The 16,699-nt window shown below is 36.8% G+C and overlaps 1 protein-coding gene across 3 annotated transcripts in view; it reads right to left on the bottom strand.

Annotated features, from left to right (window-relative positions):
• The window catches only part of LOC150078191 (voltage-dependent calcium channel subunit alpha-2/delta-2-like), a 663,667-nt gene that overhangs the window by 288,330 nt on the left and 358,638 nt on the right, over nucleotides 1-16,699 (bottom strand). For all 3 annotated transcript variants that reach the window (XM_090384688.1, XM_090384689.1, XM_090384690.1), the window contains one exon: nucleotides 314-402. In XM_090384688.1, the coding sequence (XP_090240814.1) occupies nucleotides 314-402 (89 nt within the window). The remainder of the gene's footprint in view (nucleotides 1-313; nucleotides 403-16,699) is intronic.

Genomic DNA, 16,699 nt, shown 5'->3' with positions numbered 1-16,699 from the left:
AGGGGCTTTCTTGCCTTCTTTATAGTGTTTGTCGGTATGATTTAAATTTTTTTTTTTTTTTTACATCATGAAAGTTGCTGCCAAATCATGACTGACGTAGGACGGCAAACTTTAACTTTGTTTATGATCCAAAACAGCAGCTTAATGAGAGCAATGATCACTGATGCAGCAATTTTACTATTAAAATTGTTCTTTGGCAAAGAATTTTTATTATAAATATTATAATAAATATATATAAAAGGTAAAAATACAATACAATATATAAATGGAAATTTGAATGTATAAAGGAATCAACAAAGAAAAAATTACTCACAAAAACTGGGATCTTTAATAAGTGTTGAAGAGATATTTTTCACTACAACAGAGGTATTTCCATTCAGCACAGTGTTATGACAATATTTCCTGTATATAAACAATTATATTATAACTGTTCATGCATCTACTAAATGTATATTAATAAATGTATAATACTGACTAATTTACATTAAAAATGCATAATGTCTATTAATTGAAATTAGGAATTACAATAAACTGATGGCATCTTTGCTTACCTTACTTTTCTCAGAGGAAATACACACACACACACACACACACACACAAGAACATAAATTTAAAGTGGAAAATGATGGCTGCAAGACAGTTTTGCCAGAGAGTAATTGATTGTTGGAACAAACTTCCATCAGGTAACGAAATGCAGTATCTACCATTTATCAATGTTAAAGATCAAATGGCATTTTACCTATCTACCTAATTTACCCACTTATTAGAGTAGCATATCCCGATTAATGTGAATAACTACCCCAACCAATTTTGTATCGACAACATACTTAGATATTAAGCTGAATATGCCGAATACACACCGACATTGTTAATAAACTGAAAACATGAAGGGGAGCCCTAACACTTAACCCCGAGAGACTCCACTCATAATATTACTCTAACATAAGCAGCGGCCATTAATAACCATTTTCAGTTCTTTAGCCACCGAACCATCCCTTTATCCATAGCAGTAACATGTTCTTTTAATGTCACATTGCCTTTAATTTGTACAGTAGTTGTTTATATGAAGTATCAAAAGTTTTATTGAAACCTAACTACAGGAACTCCGACTTACATAATACTCGACTTACGGAAATTCAACTTTACGTAAGTTTTTGCAGGCCGGTGCAAACTTAAAACATTTGTGGAAACGTATTCTGCATCCTGTAGGAATAAATGGAGGTATCGTGAAAATATTGTAATGTGAACCCAATAACACTTTTTTTTTTTTTTTTTTTATTTGTAATTCACTCCAAGTTCTTGGAAGTTGAAAATTTCATTATTTTACCAAGCTATTTATCTCTGTCTAAAAGGTCATATTTATAATGGAAATTGCACTAACCTTTCATCGTTGTCATATGTTCCCGTTAAAGAATCAGTTTTGAACGTCTTTGTAATATTTTTCTAAAGCACATTTCTGGAGGGCATGACCATAAAACAATAAAAACAATTTGCACTTTCCGGTTTATTGGGCTTTTCTGTTAATGCATCTAATTATAAATGGGTAGTAAACTCGATCTTATTGCATTTGCGATGATAACGATAACTGCAATTGTGTGGGTTTTTACGCATTATTCACTTCACCTAAACCTTCAATCATATAAAAAACAAATTTTAAGAAACTTCTCTTCATTCCTATTTATGTATTACAATGATGAAGGGAAAGCGACCAATGAAAACTGCAAATGGTGGTAGTGGCAGGAAACAAAACAAAATTCATTTAGAAATGAAGATGAAAATGATTAAGAAGTACAAAGCAGGATAAAGTTTGTCATCTATTGAATTAGGAATTAGGTCTCGCTGCTTCAACAGTGAATACTATTTTATAGGACAGTGCCTGTATAAAAGAACATGTCAAAGGATCAATGCACTTAAGATCAACAGTGATCACAAAACAGCGTTAGGTGCTATATCGAAGATGGAACAGCTGTTAATAATATGGATGGAAAATCAGATTCAGAAGCGAGTGCCCTTGAGTCTAATGACCATTCAAGCAAAAGTAACAAGTATTTATAAAGATATTAAGGATAAGTACGGCGAACCCCAACCCAAGTCTGTGGCAAGCAATGAGTGGTTTAATAGGTTCAAGCATTGCGCTGGCTTCCACAACGTTTAAAGTATACGGTGAAGTCGCCAGTGCTGATTCTGCAGCTGCAGAGAAATTTTGTGATGTGTTGGAAAAAAATATTGATGAAGGCAGCTATTCAACGCATCAAATTTTTAACACTGACGAGACTGCTCTGTATTGGAAAAAAATGCCAGATCGAACATACATTGCCAAAGAGGAAAATACAATACCAGGTTTCAAGGCATCGCAAAAGATAGGGCCACACTCTTGCTTGGGCTAATGCTGCAGGAGATTGCAGATTAAAACCACTGCTTGTGTACCATTCTGGAAATCCTTGTGCATTTAAGGGAATCAATAAAGCCACCCTACCCGTGCATTTCTGATTGAACCAGAGAGCATGAATAACAATATTTAAAGTGACAGTATTTAAATTCTATACAGTGGGACCAACTGATGATGTTACCACAGCAAATTCAAAATGGGAAGCATTCAAAGAACTTATCTCGGAAGCTACTAGGCTTTACATACCAACTAAGAAATATTGTTCAAGGTTTATACCTAAATGGATGTCAGATGAACTAATGAGGCATATGGCAGAGAAGAAAAATGCATGGGATACTTACAAATTAACACGTGACACAGAAGCCTATGATAGATACAAATTGATCTGTAACCAAGTTACAAAGGAGGTTAGGCAGGCGAAGGCAGATTACGAGAAATCTTTGGCAAGGGATGCAAAGAAAAACAGCAAAGAGTTCTTTACTTATGTAAACTCTAGAAGGAAGGGGATGAATCAGATTGGTCCACTTGATATCGATGGTTCAACTGTTGATGATCCTGCTCAGGTAGCTAACAAACTAAATGAATATTTTGCATCGACATTCACACATGAGGAGTTACTCAGTGAGGGGAATTCCTGAGGTGTATTCAACTCTGGAAGTAAGCTAGATAATCTTGTAATAACTGAGAGTAAAGTGGAGGAGAAATTGTTGAAGATAAACACAAGAAAGGTGCCTGGTCTGGATGGGATCTATCCAGTTATATTAAAGGAGGCAGCAAAGGAAGTAAGCAAACCCTTAGCCATAATTATGAGAGCTTCCTTGGACTCAGGGGAGGTACCCATAGACTGGAGATGTGCAAATATGATCCCAATTCACAAAGGAGGATCAAAGGCTGACACAAGTAATTATAGACCCGTGAGTTTAACTTCTGTTCCAGGAAAATTAATGGAAGCACTGGTTAAAGAAGCACTGCAGGATCATCTAGACAAGACTTCAGTTATAGCTTGGACACAGCACGGTTTTGTTAAGGGGAAGTCTTGCCTGACCAATTTGATTGAAAACTATGATGCAGTCAAAAGAACTGGATACAAGGAATAACTTTGATATTATATACTTGGATCTTAGAAAGGCTTTTGATACTGTTGCACATGGAAGACTGCTACACAAATTGGAGCAGTCTGGCATTGGAAGCAAATTGCTGCTATGGATAAAGGGATGGTTGAGTGGGAATAGACAGAGAGTGGTACTCAATGGACATTTCTTATCGAGGACTAATGTTATTAGTGGAGTCCCTCAAGGTTTAGCGTTGGGTCCATTGTTGTTATCTGTATTTATAAATAATATTGATGATGGTATATCAAGCTTAATGTCCAAGTTTGCAGACGATACAAAGGTTGGCAGCGTTGTTAAGGACACTACTGATGCTATGCTGCTGCAACAGGATCTGGAAAAGTTGAGCAGATGGGCTGAGAGGTGGCAAATGAAGTTTAACATTGACAAATGTAAATACATTTGTCAGTGTTATGAGAAACAGCAACCCCAGAGCAATGTATCAACTCTGTGGTACTACACTGACAGTGGTAGAGAATGAAAAGGACCTGGGGGTAGTCGTGCAGGCAGATATGAAGTTCTCTGAGCAGTACAGACGGGCTGCAAGAGTAGCTCATGGTGTCTTGTCAATGATATACAGGAATTTTTCTAGCAGGGATAAGGAGGTGATAATTCCCTTGTATAAGGCAATGGTCAGGCCACACCTTGAGTGCTGTATACAGGTCTGGAGGCCTCATTTCAAGAAGGATGTAGAGCTGCTGGAACGAGTACAGAGAAGGGCATCAAGATTAGTGAATGGAACAAAGGGTTGCTCTTACGAAGAAGGGCTTAAGTTTTACAAATTACAGTGTCTGGAGACTAGGCACCTGCGAGGTGATCTGATAGAGGTGTATAAAGCCTTGAATGGTTTGAGCATGCTCAATGCTGATGGGATTCTTCCTCTTGCTCAGAATAATCACCTGAGAGGGCATAAATTCAAATTGAGGAAAGACAGATGTAGGATAGATGTGCAGAAATTTGCCTTTAGCCAGTGCGTAGTTGGTTGGTGGAAGTTGATAGCATAAATATATTTAAAGCTCAGCTGGATAGGTATTTCAAACGAACGGAGGGGTGAAGTGGAAGTTTTTTTTTTTTTTTTTTTTGGCTGATGCTGCATAAGCTTGCTTTCTTGCATCATATGCCTCTACTAATGCTAAATGCTAATATCTCTCTTTGAGGATTGGTTTAAATGTTGCATCATTCCTGAGGTTAAAAAATATTGTAAAGACAACGACATTGCTTTCACGATTTTGCTTCTATCAGATAATGTTCCTGGACATCCTACGCATCTAGATTATTTCAATTCTAACATGAGAGTCATATTTCTACCGCCAAGCACAACTTCACTCTTCCAAACTATGGATCAGGGTGTTATTTCAAATTTAAAAGCAAACTATTTACGCACGTTTGCTCAGGCATTGCCTGCAGTAGACGATGAGAAAAATTTTACGTTAAGAGACTTTTTTGAAATCTTACAATATTTACCATGCCATCTTAAACATTAATAAGGCCTGGGGAGAAATTATTAAAAGTTGTTTAAATGGCGCATGGATGAAAAAATGCCCACGGCACGTAAAGGGCTTCGAAGGATTTGAAAAATACGAATCATATGAGAAGGTCATAGATAAGATTGTAAAGGTTGCAGAGCTACTTCAGTTGGAGGTTGATACCAAAGAGATAAGATTGTAAAGGTTGCAGAGCTACTTCAGTTGGAGGTTGATACCAAAGACATGGAGGAGCTAACAGAGGAAGAAGAGAAGGAATTATCTAACAAATAAGATATTGACTTGCAGGCAGCAATACTGAAAGAAGAAAATGTTGACGAAGCTCAAGATGAACCAAATGAACAGCCGAGATGCTTCATCGCCAGAGAGATGCAATTTCGCAAAATTGCATCAGCAATGGCGAGGTTTGAGAAGATGGATCCTGACAGCGAATGATTCTTAAAAATTAACAGAAGGGTGAATGATATGCTTGCTTGCTACAAAGAAATCTACAGTGAAAAAAAAAAAAAAAAAAAAAACCACCGTCCATTCATCCAATAATATGTTATTTCGTAAGGTCGAGTGGCCGACCCCTTCTAAATCTCCATAGCCCTCAACCTCCGCAGCAGCGTGCTTATCAGCTGAAGATGTTGAATTCTGGCAACAATGACGAGAGGTAAATCTTACTGATGTTATGCCTGTCTTCTCCCTTTTTTTGTAATTTTATAATTTTGAAAATTTTTTTAAATTGCATGCTTTTGTAATTTTTCCTGCGCATGAGATAAAAAATTGAATAAATACAATAAATAATTCTATTTACCTGTTCGTTGAACATTTCTTTTTTGATTCAATCAATTCAGCGAGCACAGTGGCGAGTGCTGCACAAGTATGGGGGAAATTCTGCGACTTATGTAGCGTTCTGCGGAATGCAACCCTTAAGTAAGTCGGCGAGTTCCTGTACATGATGTAAAACTAATTTTTTGTTATCCAGTTCCTTTGTGACTACAAATTTGATTAGCTGCTATGAGTGACTAATCAGATTTGTTAAAAGGGGAAGAACCCCCTTAACAAATCTAAACCATGATTACTGCATAACTGATATATGTGCATGTGTGTGTGTATATATATATATATAAGTAATGACATTAAAAAATAAAATAGATAAATAAGAAAATAAACATGAAGTAGTGATTAGAGGCAAAAAATACAGATCCTCCACGTGATACGCAATATATTACTGAAATTATGTATTGAAAAATTAATACAAATTAATACGTAGTACGGCAAAACTGTAGAGCGAAAATTTAACGTAAACCTAACAATTAATCGTAATTGGGAGGGTAGAGGAAAGGGGTAACAAGACAGAAACTGTAGTCGAAAGCCTCCAAATAATTTAGAATATAATTTAAATCCAATTCAAATAAATCCATTTTAAAATTTAAAATATAGAACCTATTGTATAACAATTTGGCAGCACCCCCCCTAGTAAGGTACCAGTTCCGAGAAATGTGAAATATCACCAAAAGAGACTAATCAAACTATAAAATATATTTTCTGTATCTATATAAGCTGGTTATAGCTGGTTAAGCTTTCAGTATGTCCGTGGTGTGGCTTTGCTCTGGAATGCTGATCTGTTCTGTTGTTTATTTTTTGCTGCATAAGGATAACCACTGTACAAATCCTCTGCATTTGTGGCTCAATCGGAGGAAGGAGGGGTGGATAGGTCATTCGATCGTTTCGCCTATGCGACGATTTGTCTGGCAATTGAAATGCAGTGATTCCATGACCATTATTGGCCTCGTGGTCCTCTGTCGATATGGGGCATAATGGTCAGTCTATTTTTATTTTTTGTTTTGGTAGTTTGATTAGTCTCTTTTGGTGATATTTCACGTTTCTCGGAACTGGTACCTTACTAGGGGGGGGGGGGGTGCTGCTAAATTGTTATACAATTGGTTCTATATTTTAAATTTTAAAATGGATTTATTTTAATTGGATTTAAATTATATTCTAAATTATGTGTAGGCTTTCAACAACAGTTTCTGTCTTGTTACCCCTTCTCTACCCCCCCAATTATGATTAATTGTTAGGTTTATGTTAAATTTTCGCTCTACAGTTTTGCCATACTACGGGCATTTGTATTAATTTTGTCTGACGATTGAATTAGACATAATTCCAATATATATATATATATATATATATATATATATATTGGAATTATGTCTAATGACAATTGGATTTAAATATTAAATTTTTTAAATAGCACAAATGAGGGTATTAGCTCCTACATTAATGCTATTGTACAGCAGTGACAATTAGACATTATACATACATGGGTTATATATGTACTTAACTTATTTATACTACAAACCTGATGCTCCCAAGTAGTACCATGATTTTAAGAAGTAATAATGTATAAATAAGTTAAGTACATATATATTACCCATTAGAGGGGCTTATAGGGGGAACAGGTATCCTGTGCGTTATCAGACACTCAGCCTAAAACACTGATGGATCCAATATCTCTCTATTACAGAAGATTTAGGAGAAGTCCGGTTGGCCTGCCTCCCTAAAATCCACTCATGCACACCTTCTCGATGGTAAGCCCTGTTACGTCACTTAGGTGGCAACGAACGTGTAGAGTGGTTCTCTTCAAGACGCCTGGTCAGCGTGAAGAGGAAAATACCAAACCCTCCAGCATATGACAGCACAACAATACAAATGGCCCTCAGTCCCCAGCAGCTTTCACTCTTCCTCTTACGGCAGCGAGAAGATCAGAGTGGAAGCAGAGGGTGCTAAGAATCTCTGGGTACGACCAGGCTGCCATGCACGGAAATTGAACTTGGCCTGTTATAACGTACGATCACTCATCGGTGAAGACAGGATATTAGAGCTGGAAAAGGAATTAGAAAATGTGAATTGGAATATCATCGGTTTGGCTGAAACAAGAAGAAGAAATGAATCACTTATAAGTTTATCAAGTGGAAATCTGCTGTACACCAATGGAAACAGTGAAAGGAGTGAAGGTGGAGTTGGGTTTCTGGTCCGTACAGATTTTAAAAACAACATTTTGGAATTCAAAAGTACATCACCAAGGGTGTCAAGACTAATACTCAAGATTTCTAAGAGGAACAAGCTAAAGATTATAATGATTTATGCACCAACATCGAGCCATGATGATGAAGAGGTTGAAGAAATGTACACCGGAATTGAGAGTCGTCTAGATGAGCAGAAAACCCACTACACTATTATTATGGGGGACTTCAATACTAAGGTTGGAAAAAGGCAAAACAACGCAGAAAGAGGAACTATAGGAAATTTTGGAATTGGTGAAAGAAATAAAAGAGGTGAAAGACTTGTGGAATTTGCAGAACCTCAAGGACTGTCAGTAATGAAAAAGGGTGAACAGAAAGTGGACATGGAAGAGTCCAAATGGATTAACAACTAATGAAATCAACTTCATCCTCACTAACAGAAGATATATTGTGAATGATGTTGCCGTCCTGAATAAGGTAAATGCTGGAAGTGATCACAGAATGGTAAGATGTACACTTGATATAGATGTAGGAAAGGAAAAAACTGACTCGAGTAAATAATACAAAGGTCTTTGAGATAACAGAGGAGGAGAAAAAGCAGTATGTACTGGAACTTAAGAACAAGTTTGAGCTTCTGCAGACTGCTCAGGACCAAGATATCGACGAGGAATATTACAACTTTCTGAAAGTGATAAAGCCCAAGAAACCTATAGGGAAAAAGAAATCCAAAGAAGAAAAAATTAGTCAAGAAACATTTGTCATGATGAACCGAAGAAGACAAATGAAGAGCAAGAAAAACACTGACAGGGAGAAAATAACTCAGTATACTGAGTTATGCAAAACCATTAGAAAGAGACTCAGAGAGGACATAAGAAGATTTAACACAAGAAAAGTAGAACAAGCATTAAGGGAAAACAAAGGATTTAAATCAGCAGCCATCAGCAGCCAAAGTAATACAGAAAGACAAATGATACTGAAACTGAAGAATAGCGATGGTGTACTTATAAAAAAGCAGAGAAGGCATAATTCAAATAGCAGAAGACTACTATAGAGAATTATACAAGGAGTGAGGGAATGATACCAGCAGTGGGGAAGATGGATTGCAAAGTAGCAACACATACGACATACCCGATATTCTTCCTGATGAGGTAGAACATGCATTGAAGAAAATGAAGAATCGGAAAGCCCCGGGGGAAGATGAAGTTACTGTAGAGTTGTTAAAATTGGGAGGAAGAGACATAACAGAAAAACTGGCAAGGATCTTCACAAAGTGCATTAGAAAAGGTGTGATGTCTAAGCGGTGGAATAATGCAATCATAGTTTTGCTGCATAAGAAAGGAGATAAATCAGAAATTATAGACCAATTAGCTTGTTATCCCACATCTACAAGTTGTTCACAAGGGTCATTACTAACAGATTAGAAAGAATACTTGATGAGAATCAACCGAAAGAGCAAGCTGGCTTTAGGACAGGATTCTCAACTATGGATCACCTTCACGTAATATCACAGCTAATGGAGAAAGCAAATGAACATAAAACACCATTATGCCTGGCATTTGTGGATTATGAAAAGGCATTTGACTCCATACAGCATAAGGCAATGTTTCGGGCACTGGAAAGACAAGGAAAGACAAGAGAAGAATAAATTTTGGATGGATAGCATTCAGGAAATATAGTCACATACTGAAGAGCAATATCCCAGTTTGTCTGAAATGTAAAATAATGAATCAATGTATACTCCCCACCATGACTTATGGAAGTGAAACTTGGGCACTCACCAAAAGAATGGAAGAGAAGCTGAGAACTACACAGCGAAGAATGGAACGAATTATACTGGGAATCAGACTGTTAAATAAGAAGAGAAACACATGGATTAGGCAGCAAACTCAAGTAAAGGACATTCTTATCAAAACTAAAGAACTAAAATGGTCTTGGGCAGGACACATAGCTCGAAGACATGATGACAGATGGACTAAGAAAATAACAGAATGGCACCCAAGAGGAGCTAGAAGAAAACCTGGAAGACAAAGGCGGAGATGGATAGATGAAATTCATGAGTTTTTGGGTAGTAAATGGATGGCCAGTGCTCAAAACAGAAGGAACTGGAAAGTTGCTGGAAAGGCCTTCATCCTGCAGTGGATTGAAAATGGCTGATGATGATGATATTACCCATAGTAACAAATCTTATTTTTGTTTCTGTGGGTAAAAAAAAAGGTAAAGTGCAGCCATTATCAACGCACTGCAGGATGGAAGCCTCCTCAACAATTCATGCTGAGGGAAATGGACCATAATCTGCCACGCTGGTCCAGTGCGGGTTGGCAGATCGACTGTATTCAGCAGTCAGGGGCTTGAACCCTGGTCTACTCAAAGAGCGTGTGCTACTGCACTCCCACTTCTGACCACTCGGCTATGGAGGCGGGTAACATATTTTTAAATTTATGTATATATATACATATAAATTTAAGACAAGTTACTTTGAGTGACTAATCCTAAATTTGTTAAGAGAGGAAGAATCTCTTTACAAATCTAAACCATGATAGTAATTGACAGAATATATATAATATCCCATCAAGGTGATCCTACACTACTAAGTATTAATATTGGTAGTGGCAAATGATGAAAGAAAGCAAGCAAGCTTATTTGGCTAATTTGGTAACAAAAATAAGCAGTATAAAAAAATAAATAAGTTGCAAATTTTTTTTTAAAAAAATTCCAATTTTAACATAATTTATTTTTTGTAAAAAGATGAAGGAACTCCTTGTCACCAACTATATTATGGCAAGATGGGGAAGGGATCAAATTAAGCAAAAACAAATGTCTTCACATCATCAATCCAGAGAGTTGGAGCCATGCACTAGTCTTATCAGTTCATCTGATAACCATTTAAACCTAAATCTTGAACAATATCTCTTAGACAATTATTTCATTGAACATTTCCCATTTAGAATTTCTAAACAACATCAGGTGATCCTACTGAAAAGGATTTCAAAACCATCTAAGACTGTTTCTTTGTTACTTTTTTTGTGAAAGCAAAATCTCTTCCCTTTATCCTTGACAGTAGTAACATCCTTATATAAATCACAAATCAATACACTATGATCACTGCTGATAATCAGATCAAGAGTACTGTTTTCTCTTGTTGCCTCTCTAATATGGTATTATGGAAAACAGTCATCCAGTATATCCAGAAATGTCTGGGGACTGAGTGAGTTTAGTGGCCCACCATATTTGTTCGTATAGTTGTTCATTATATTCATCACAGTCAGTTTGTCTGTAACATACTTCTACTCTCATTTTTCTGTTTTACCAGTGTTTATGCCATACTGACTTGATATTGCACTGGCAAACTGTGTATTGAGTGTACTGTTTTAGAATCGATGTCCTTAACCAAGAGCATAATTTCTCTTCTCCCATCCCCTCCTGTCTGCCTTACTGTACACATAAAACACAACTAATTATGCAAAGATGTTCATCACAGAAACACAAGGTAACAAGGTCAGATAACCATTTGTTAAAGGATAGTATATATTTAGTTATAATTAAAATTATATGTGAGGGTATCAAACTATTTGGGAATGTTAATAAAAAAGTCATTAGACTTGGGGAAGATTTCCTTAGCCTCAAGAAATGCTAATATCCCCCAGTGCACAGAGGTGGTGCTAGAGAAAGGTTGATTAATTATACTTCTGTGGTAGATTGTGGAAGTCTGAGGAAAAGGTTGTCATTCAGAACCATCTCAACAAGAATGGTATCTTGAATAGATCCCAGCATGGGTTCACTAAGAGGTAATGTCTGACCAATCAGTAAATCACTATGATGTAGTCATTAAACAGTTAGATGCAGTTAACAATTTTGACATTATATATATACCTAGAATTCAGTAAAGATTTTGATAGTGTCCCATATACAAAGCTGCCATGCAAACTGGAAGAAACTTGAGTTACTAGCAAGAACCTACACTGGATTACAGGATGGCTAAAAGATAGGAAACCGAGGGTTCTCATAAATGGTAAGCAGTGGACCAGTGTAACAGGTAGAGTCCCTCAGGCTTTAACGATGATGGGTCCCCTCCTATTTGCAATTTTCATAAATGATATTGATGAGGGTATGCAATAGAAGCTGTCAAAGTTTCTGATGATTTGAATGTGGGAAGGATGGTTAACATCACCACCAAATACGGAGGATGCGGAAAGGTCAAGGGAATGACCACCGCATATTCCCGGAGCAATATTGCCTTAGTTGCTAATGCTCCTAAAAAAAAAAAAAAAAAACAAACAAACAAGGATGGTTAACAATTTGAACCAAGCCACGTTGCTTCAAAAAGAACTGGATCGGTTGCATAAAAGGTCCAGAAAATGGCAACTAAAGTTTATTGCTTCTAAATGTGAGGCTTATGAACATATCAGCATTAGTTGAGGCATATGATGCAAGAAAGCAAGCTTATACAGCATCAGCCAAAAAAAAAAAAAAAAAAAAAAAAAACCTTCCCATTTCACCCAGATGGGTGAAATGGGAGGGTTTTAACCACTGCCACTCCAAGTGTTTGTCTAATTCAGTCTTAAATTTATTTAAGCTATCAACTTCTACAACAGATGGAAGTCTGTTCCAGCATATCAACTACCTGCTGGCTAAAGGCAAAATTCCACACATATATTCTACAACTATATTTACTCAAATTTGAATCTATTAGACTAAAAACCCACCCAGGTTGTTAGTCTGAGCGAGCAGAAGTATACAGTCAGCATTGAGCCTGCTCAAACCATTCAAGGCCTTATACACCTCAATCAGATCATCTCGCAGGTGTCTAGTTTCCAGATGCTGTAACGTGCAGAACTTAAGCTTTTCTTTGTAAGCGTACTGATTTGTTCCTCTCACAAATCTTGTTGCCCTTCTCTAGCAACTTTACATCCTTCCTAAAATTAGGCCTCCAGACGTGTACATAGTACTCAAGGTGGCCTGACCACTGCCTTATACAAAGAAATAATCACTTCCATGTCTCTACTAGCAAAATTCCTATATATCACTGATAAAACTCCATAACCTGCTCTGGCAGACCATCTGTAATGACAGAAAACTTCATATCTGACTGCACAATTATCCCCAGGCCTTTTTCATTCTCCACTATCCTGAATGTAATATCCCACAGTTGGTACGTTACTCTGGGGTTACTGCTACCCATATGCAGTATTTTAAATTTGTCATGGTTAAACTTCAGCTGCCACTTCTCAACTCATCTGCCTAACTTTTCTAGATCCTGTTGCAGTAGCATACTGTCTTTATTGTCATGAACAACTTTGCCAACCTTTGTATTATCTACAAACTTGGACATTAAGTCTGATATAACCTTCATCGATATCATTGATAAATACACAAAACAACAATGGGCCCAGCACTGAACCCTGGGGCACTCCACTAATAACATTAGTCCATATGTAGAGCAGCATCCATTTATTAACACTCTCTGCTGTCTCCCACTCAACATCCCTTTATCTATTGCAGCAACTTGCCCTAAATGCCATACCGCTCCAATTTGTACAGCAGTCTTCCATGTGCAACGGTATCAAAAGCTTTCTTGAAATCCAAGTATATGATATCAAAATTATTTTTTGCATCCAGTTCCTTTGTGATCACAAAGGAACTGGATGCAAACCATTAACAAATCCAAACTAATGCAAATGGGGAACAGAAATAAATCCTGGAGTCATGTATACACTAGGGGGAGATGACTTAAAAGTGGTTCAAGATGAAAAAGACAGGTGTTATGATTCAACCTGAGAAGAAATTTTCTGTACAGTGCAAACAGGTTTACTAGGAAGGCATATTTTGTCTCCATGATTTATAAAACCTCTGCTGGTAAGGAGAAGGATGTCATCATCCCTCTATATAAAATCGTAGAGTGATTTGGAATATTGTATTCAGGAGACCATATCTAAAAAGACAAATTCTGGAAAGGATTTAAAGAAGGGCAACAAGATTAGTGATGAGTGCATGCAAAATGATGCACGTAAGAAGAACAGTTTAGAAGCTGTGGACTGCAGACATCTAAGAGGGATTTAATTGAGGTGTGTAAGTGCTGAAAGAATCGAGTAAAACAAATGAGAAAGGTCTCGTCTCCCTCAAGGTGGAGAGAAGAATCAGGGGAAAGAAATATAAAATCTCAGAGAATAACAGAAGACAAGATCTCGTGAAGTTCATTATGGGGTAGAGGAATAAGATGCTTCACAATGTGTCAGTGCATCTGACTAAGTTCAAAGCATAATGGAATGGCTACCTTGTGGATACAGGAACAGTATGAATTTAATCAAGTCTTTAAATGAGATTTCTTTGTCGGTCTAATCCCCACAAAGAAAATGTCAATAGGTCAGGTTAAGAATTGGATCCTGGCCCTTAGTCACAGGGTGAGAGAATATTTTGAGCATTTGAACTGTATTTTTATTGGTTATAGTGCTTATCGTTTCAGAAGATATTACCTGACCACAATGTGTTATCAATATCTATAGTATGGACACACTGCTGAATGTTGCTACTCACAGCAAAAATTTGTTTGCATTATGCAAGAAGTGGACATTCTTATGCTGATTGCTCATACAGGAATGCAACACTGACTTTGGAAAAATTTTTAGCTGCAAATCACTGTGTGACTCATTCTAGTCCAGAGTGCTCTTTGTCCTTCATTTCGGAAAGATCGCAGTTTGTTAGGAGCAAGACAAATTGTGATAGTCTCTCCTGAAAACTGGATTAAGTATGGATGTCATGGATTAAAATTCTGTTTCTTTTTCTCTTCCCTTTGTTTCTGTTATCTTGCTTTATACTAGTACTTTCTCTTCTCTCTCTTTTTTTTTTTTTTTCCATTTTACTCTGCATACATTGCCCCACTCCAGTGTTTTTCTGATCTGTATGCTGGCCAGATGGGTACGATGTCATCTATACTAGACAGTAGATTCCTGGCCTGGCTCCAAGTGCCAGGGATGGAAACTAGCTTGTGGTAGCTTGCTGCGATGACCTAGGCTAAGTGGCTAGTCACTCAACACAAACCGACACTACACTATGATACACTTATGCCACTACACTGACTGGCCTTTATCTGTACAGTATCTACACATCATAAACATGGAGTTGCCATAGTTTGGTAGGGGCTGCATGCACACCAACGAATAAAAAAAGTGGGTGTCATTCATCATGAAATAAACTATTTGAACAATTTACAACCACAATAAATATATTTAATAAATGAGTACCACATTACAAACCCTTTAGAGGGTTCTTGTTCACATGCATAATGAGTCACAACAAAGGATTACGGCACCTCCGTAGCCAGGTGGGAAGGAGCAGCAGTGCGTAGCACACGCTTCTTGATTAGACCAGGGTTCGAGCCTGTCACCACCAAATACGGAGGATGCAGAAAGGTTAGGGAATGACCACCGCATATCCGCAGAGCAATATGGCCTTAGTTGCCAATGCTCCTAAAAACCAAATAACAAACAAACAAACAAAGGATTACATATTAGCCTTTAAAAAAATGTAAATTATTTTTCATATTTTATAAAGTGTTTGAATATTTTATTTCTTCATTCTTAACAGTATGAATATTCTGTTTTATTTTATTTTTATTATTATTTTATTTGGCTAATGCAGAAAAAAAGTCTGCTTCCTTGCACCATTTGACCTTACAATTACAAACAATGGCTGACAGGCATAATCTCCTCCTCCTCCAATTTTAAATGCTATTTTCATGCTGCCACTGCCACCTATTATAAACTGTACCTACAACTATTCGGATCACAAATAAGAGACAGTAGGACTTACTGGAAGACATCGTAAAAACAATTTAGACATAAAGAGACACATTACTTGAAATGTACCCGAAACAATCTTGAAAAATATATACAAGCATGAACTCCTCACAGCCCACATGTAAAAAAAGTATATACAGTAAACTCTCCTTATAACAACTCTCATTTACATCGCTATCCCACTTTTAATGTTCTTTTCTTCTGGTCCCATGGTCACACCTATGAAATATGTATTTTTTAGTTGGCGCAGCATTCCTGCTTACACATTTTCCTGTTCATTCACTCATTTTAAGGTTCCAAGAAGGAATAAATCCAGACATGCAGTCCTCCTTTCCCCTTGAATTTTTTCTTTGGGAAAGGTATGATAGAGACCAAATTCTAGATATCATTAATCATGCACTTTATTTACTTCAGAGAAATTGTACCAATGCAGATGACATTTATTTCATATTTAACTCAAACCTCTGAAGGTAAGTAGGTGATATTCTTTACAACTCGGTGTCTAGCTATTCATCATTGCATTTTCCCACTCTCCTCAGCTTTTTTTAATTCAACAGTTTTAATGAAAGAATTATTTTTAATAATGCTTTCAATTTGATAATTAAAGCATTATCAAAATTTTTATACTTTTTAAAAAAAGTATAAAAATTTTATACTTCATAAAAATATAAAAAAGCAAAAAAAAAAAAAAAAAAGGGGGCCCAGGCTGAAGATGATAATAAAGCAAGTGTAGTACCAGAAATATTCAGGTTTTAAATATTTCTGGTACTACACTTTTAAAAACACAATAAAAAAAAAAAAAGGGTGCCTCCATAGCCAGGTGGGCAGGAGCAGCAGTGCGTAGCACATGCTTCTTGATTAGACCGGGGTTCAAGCCCGTGACCACCAAATACGGAGGATGCGGAAAGGTCAG

The sequence above is a fragment of the Mastigoproctus giganteus genome, chromosome 11 (genome assembly GCF_048544385.1).
Source record: "Mastigoproctus giganteus isolate SK-2022 chromosome 11, ASM4854438v1, whole genome shotgun sequence".
Taxonomy (NCBI): domain Eukaryota; kingdom Metazoa; phylum Arthropoda; class Arachnida; order Uropygi; family Thelyphonidae; genus Mastigoproctus; species Mastigoproctus giganteus.
The sequence above is the reverse complement of the archived record's forward strand: the minus strand, read 5'-3'. Positions and strand labels throughout refer to the sequence as shown.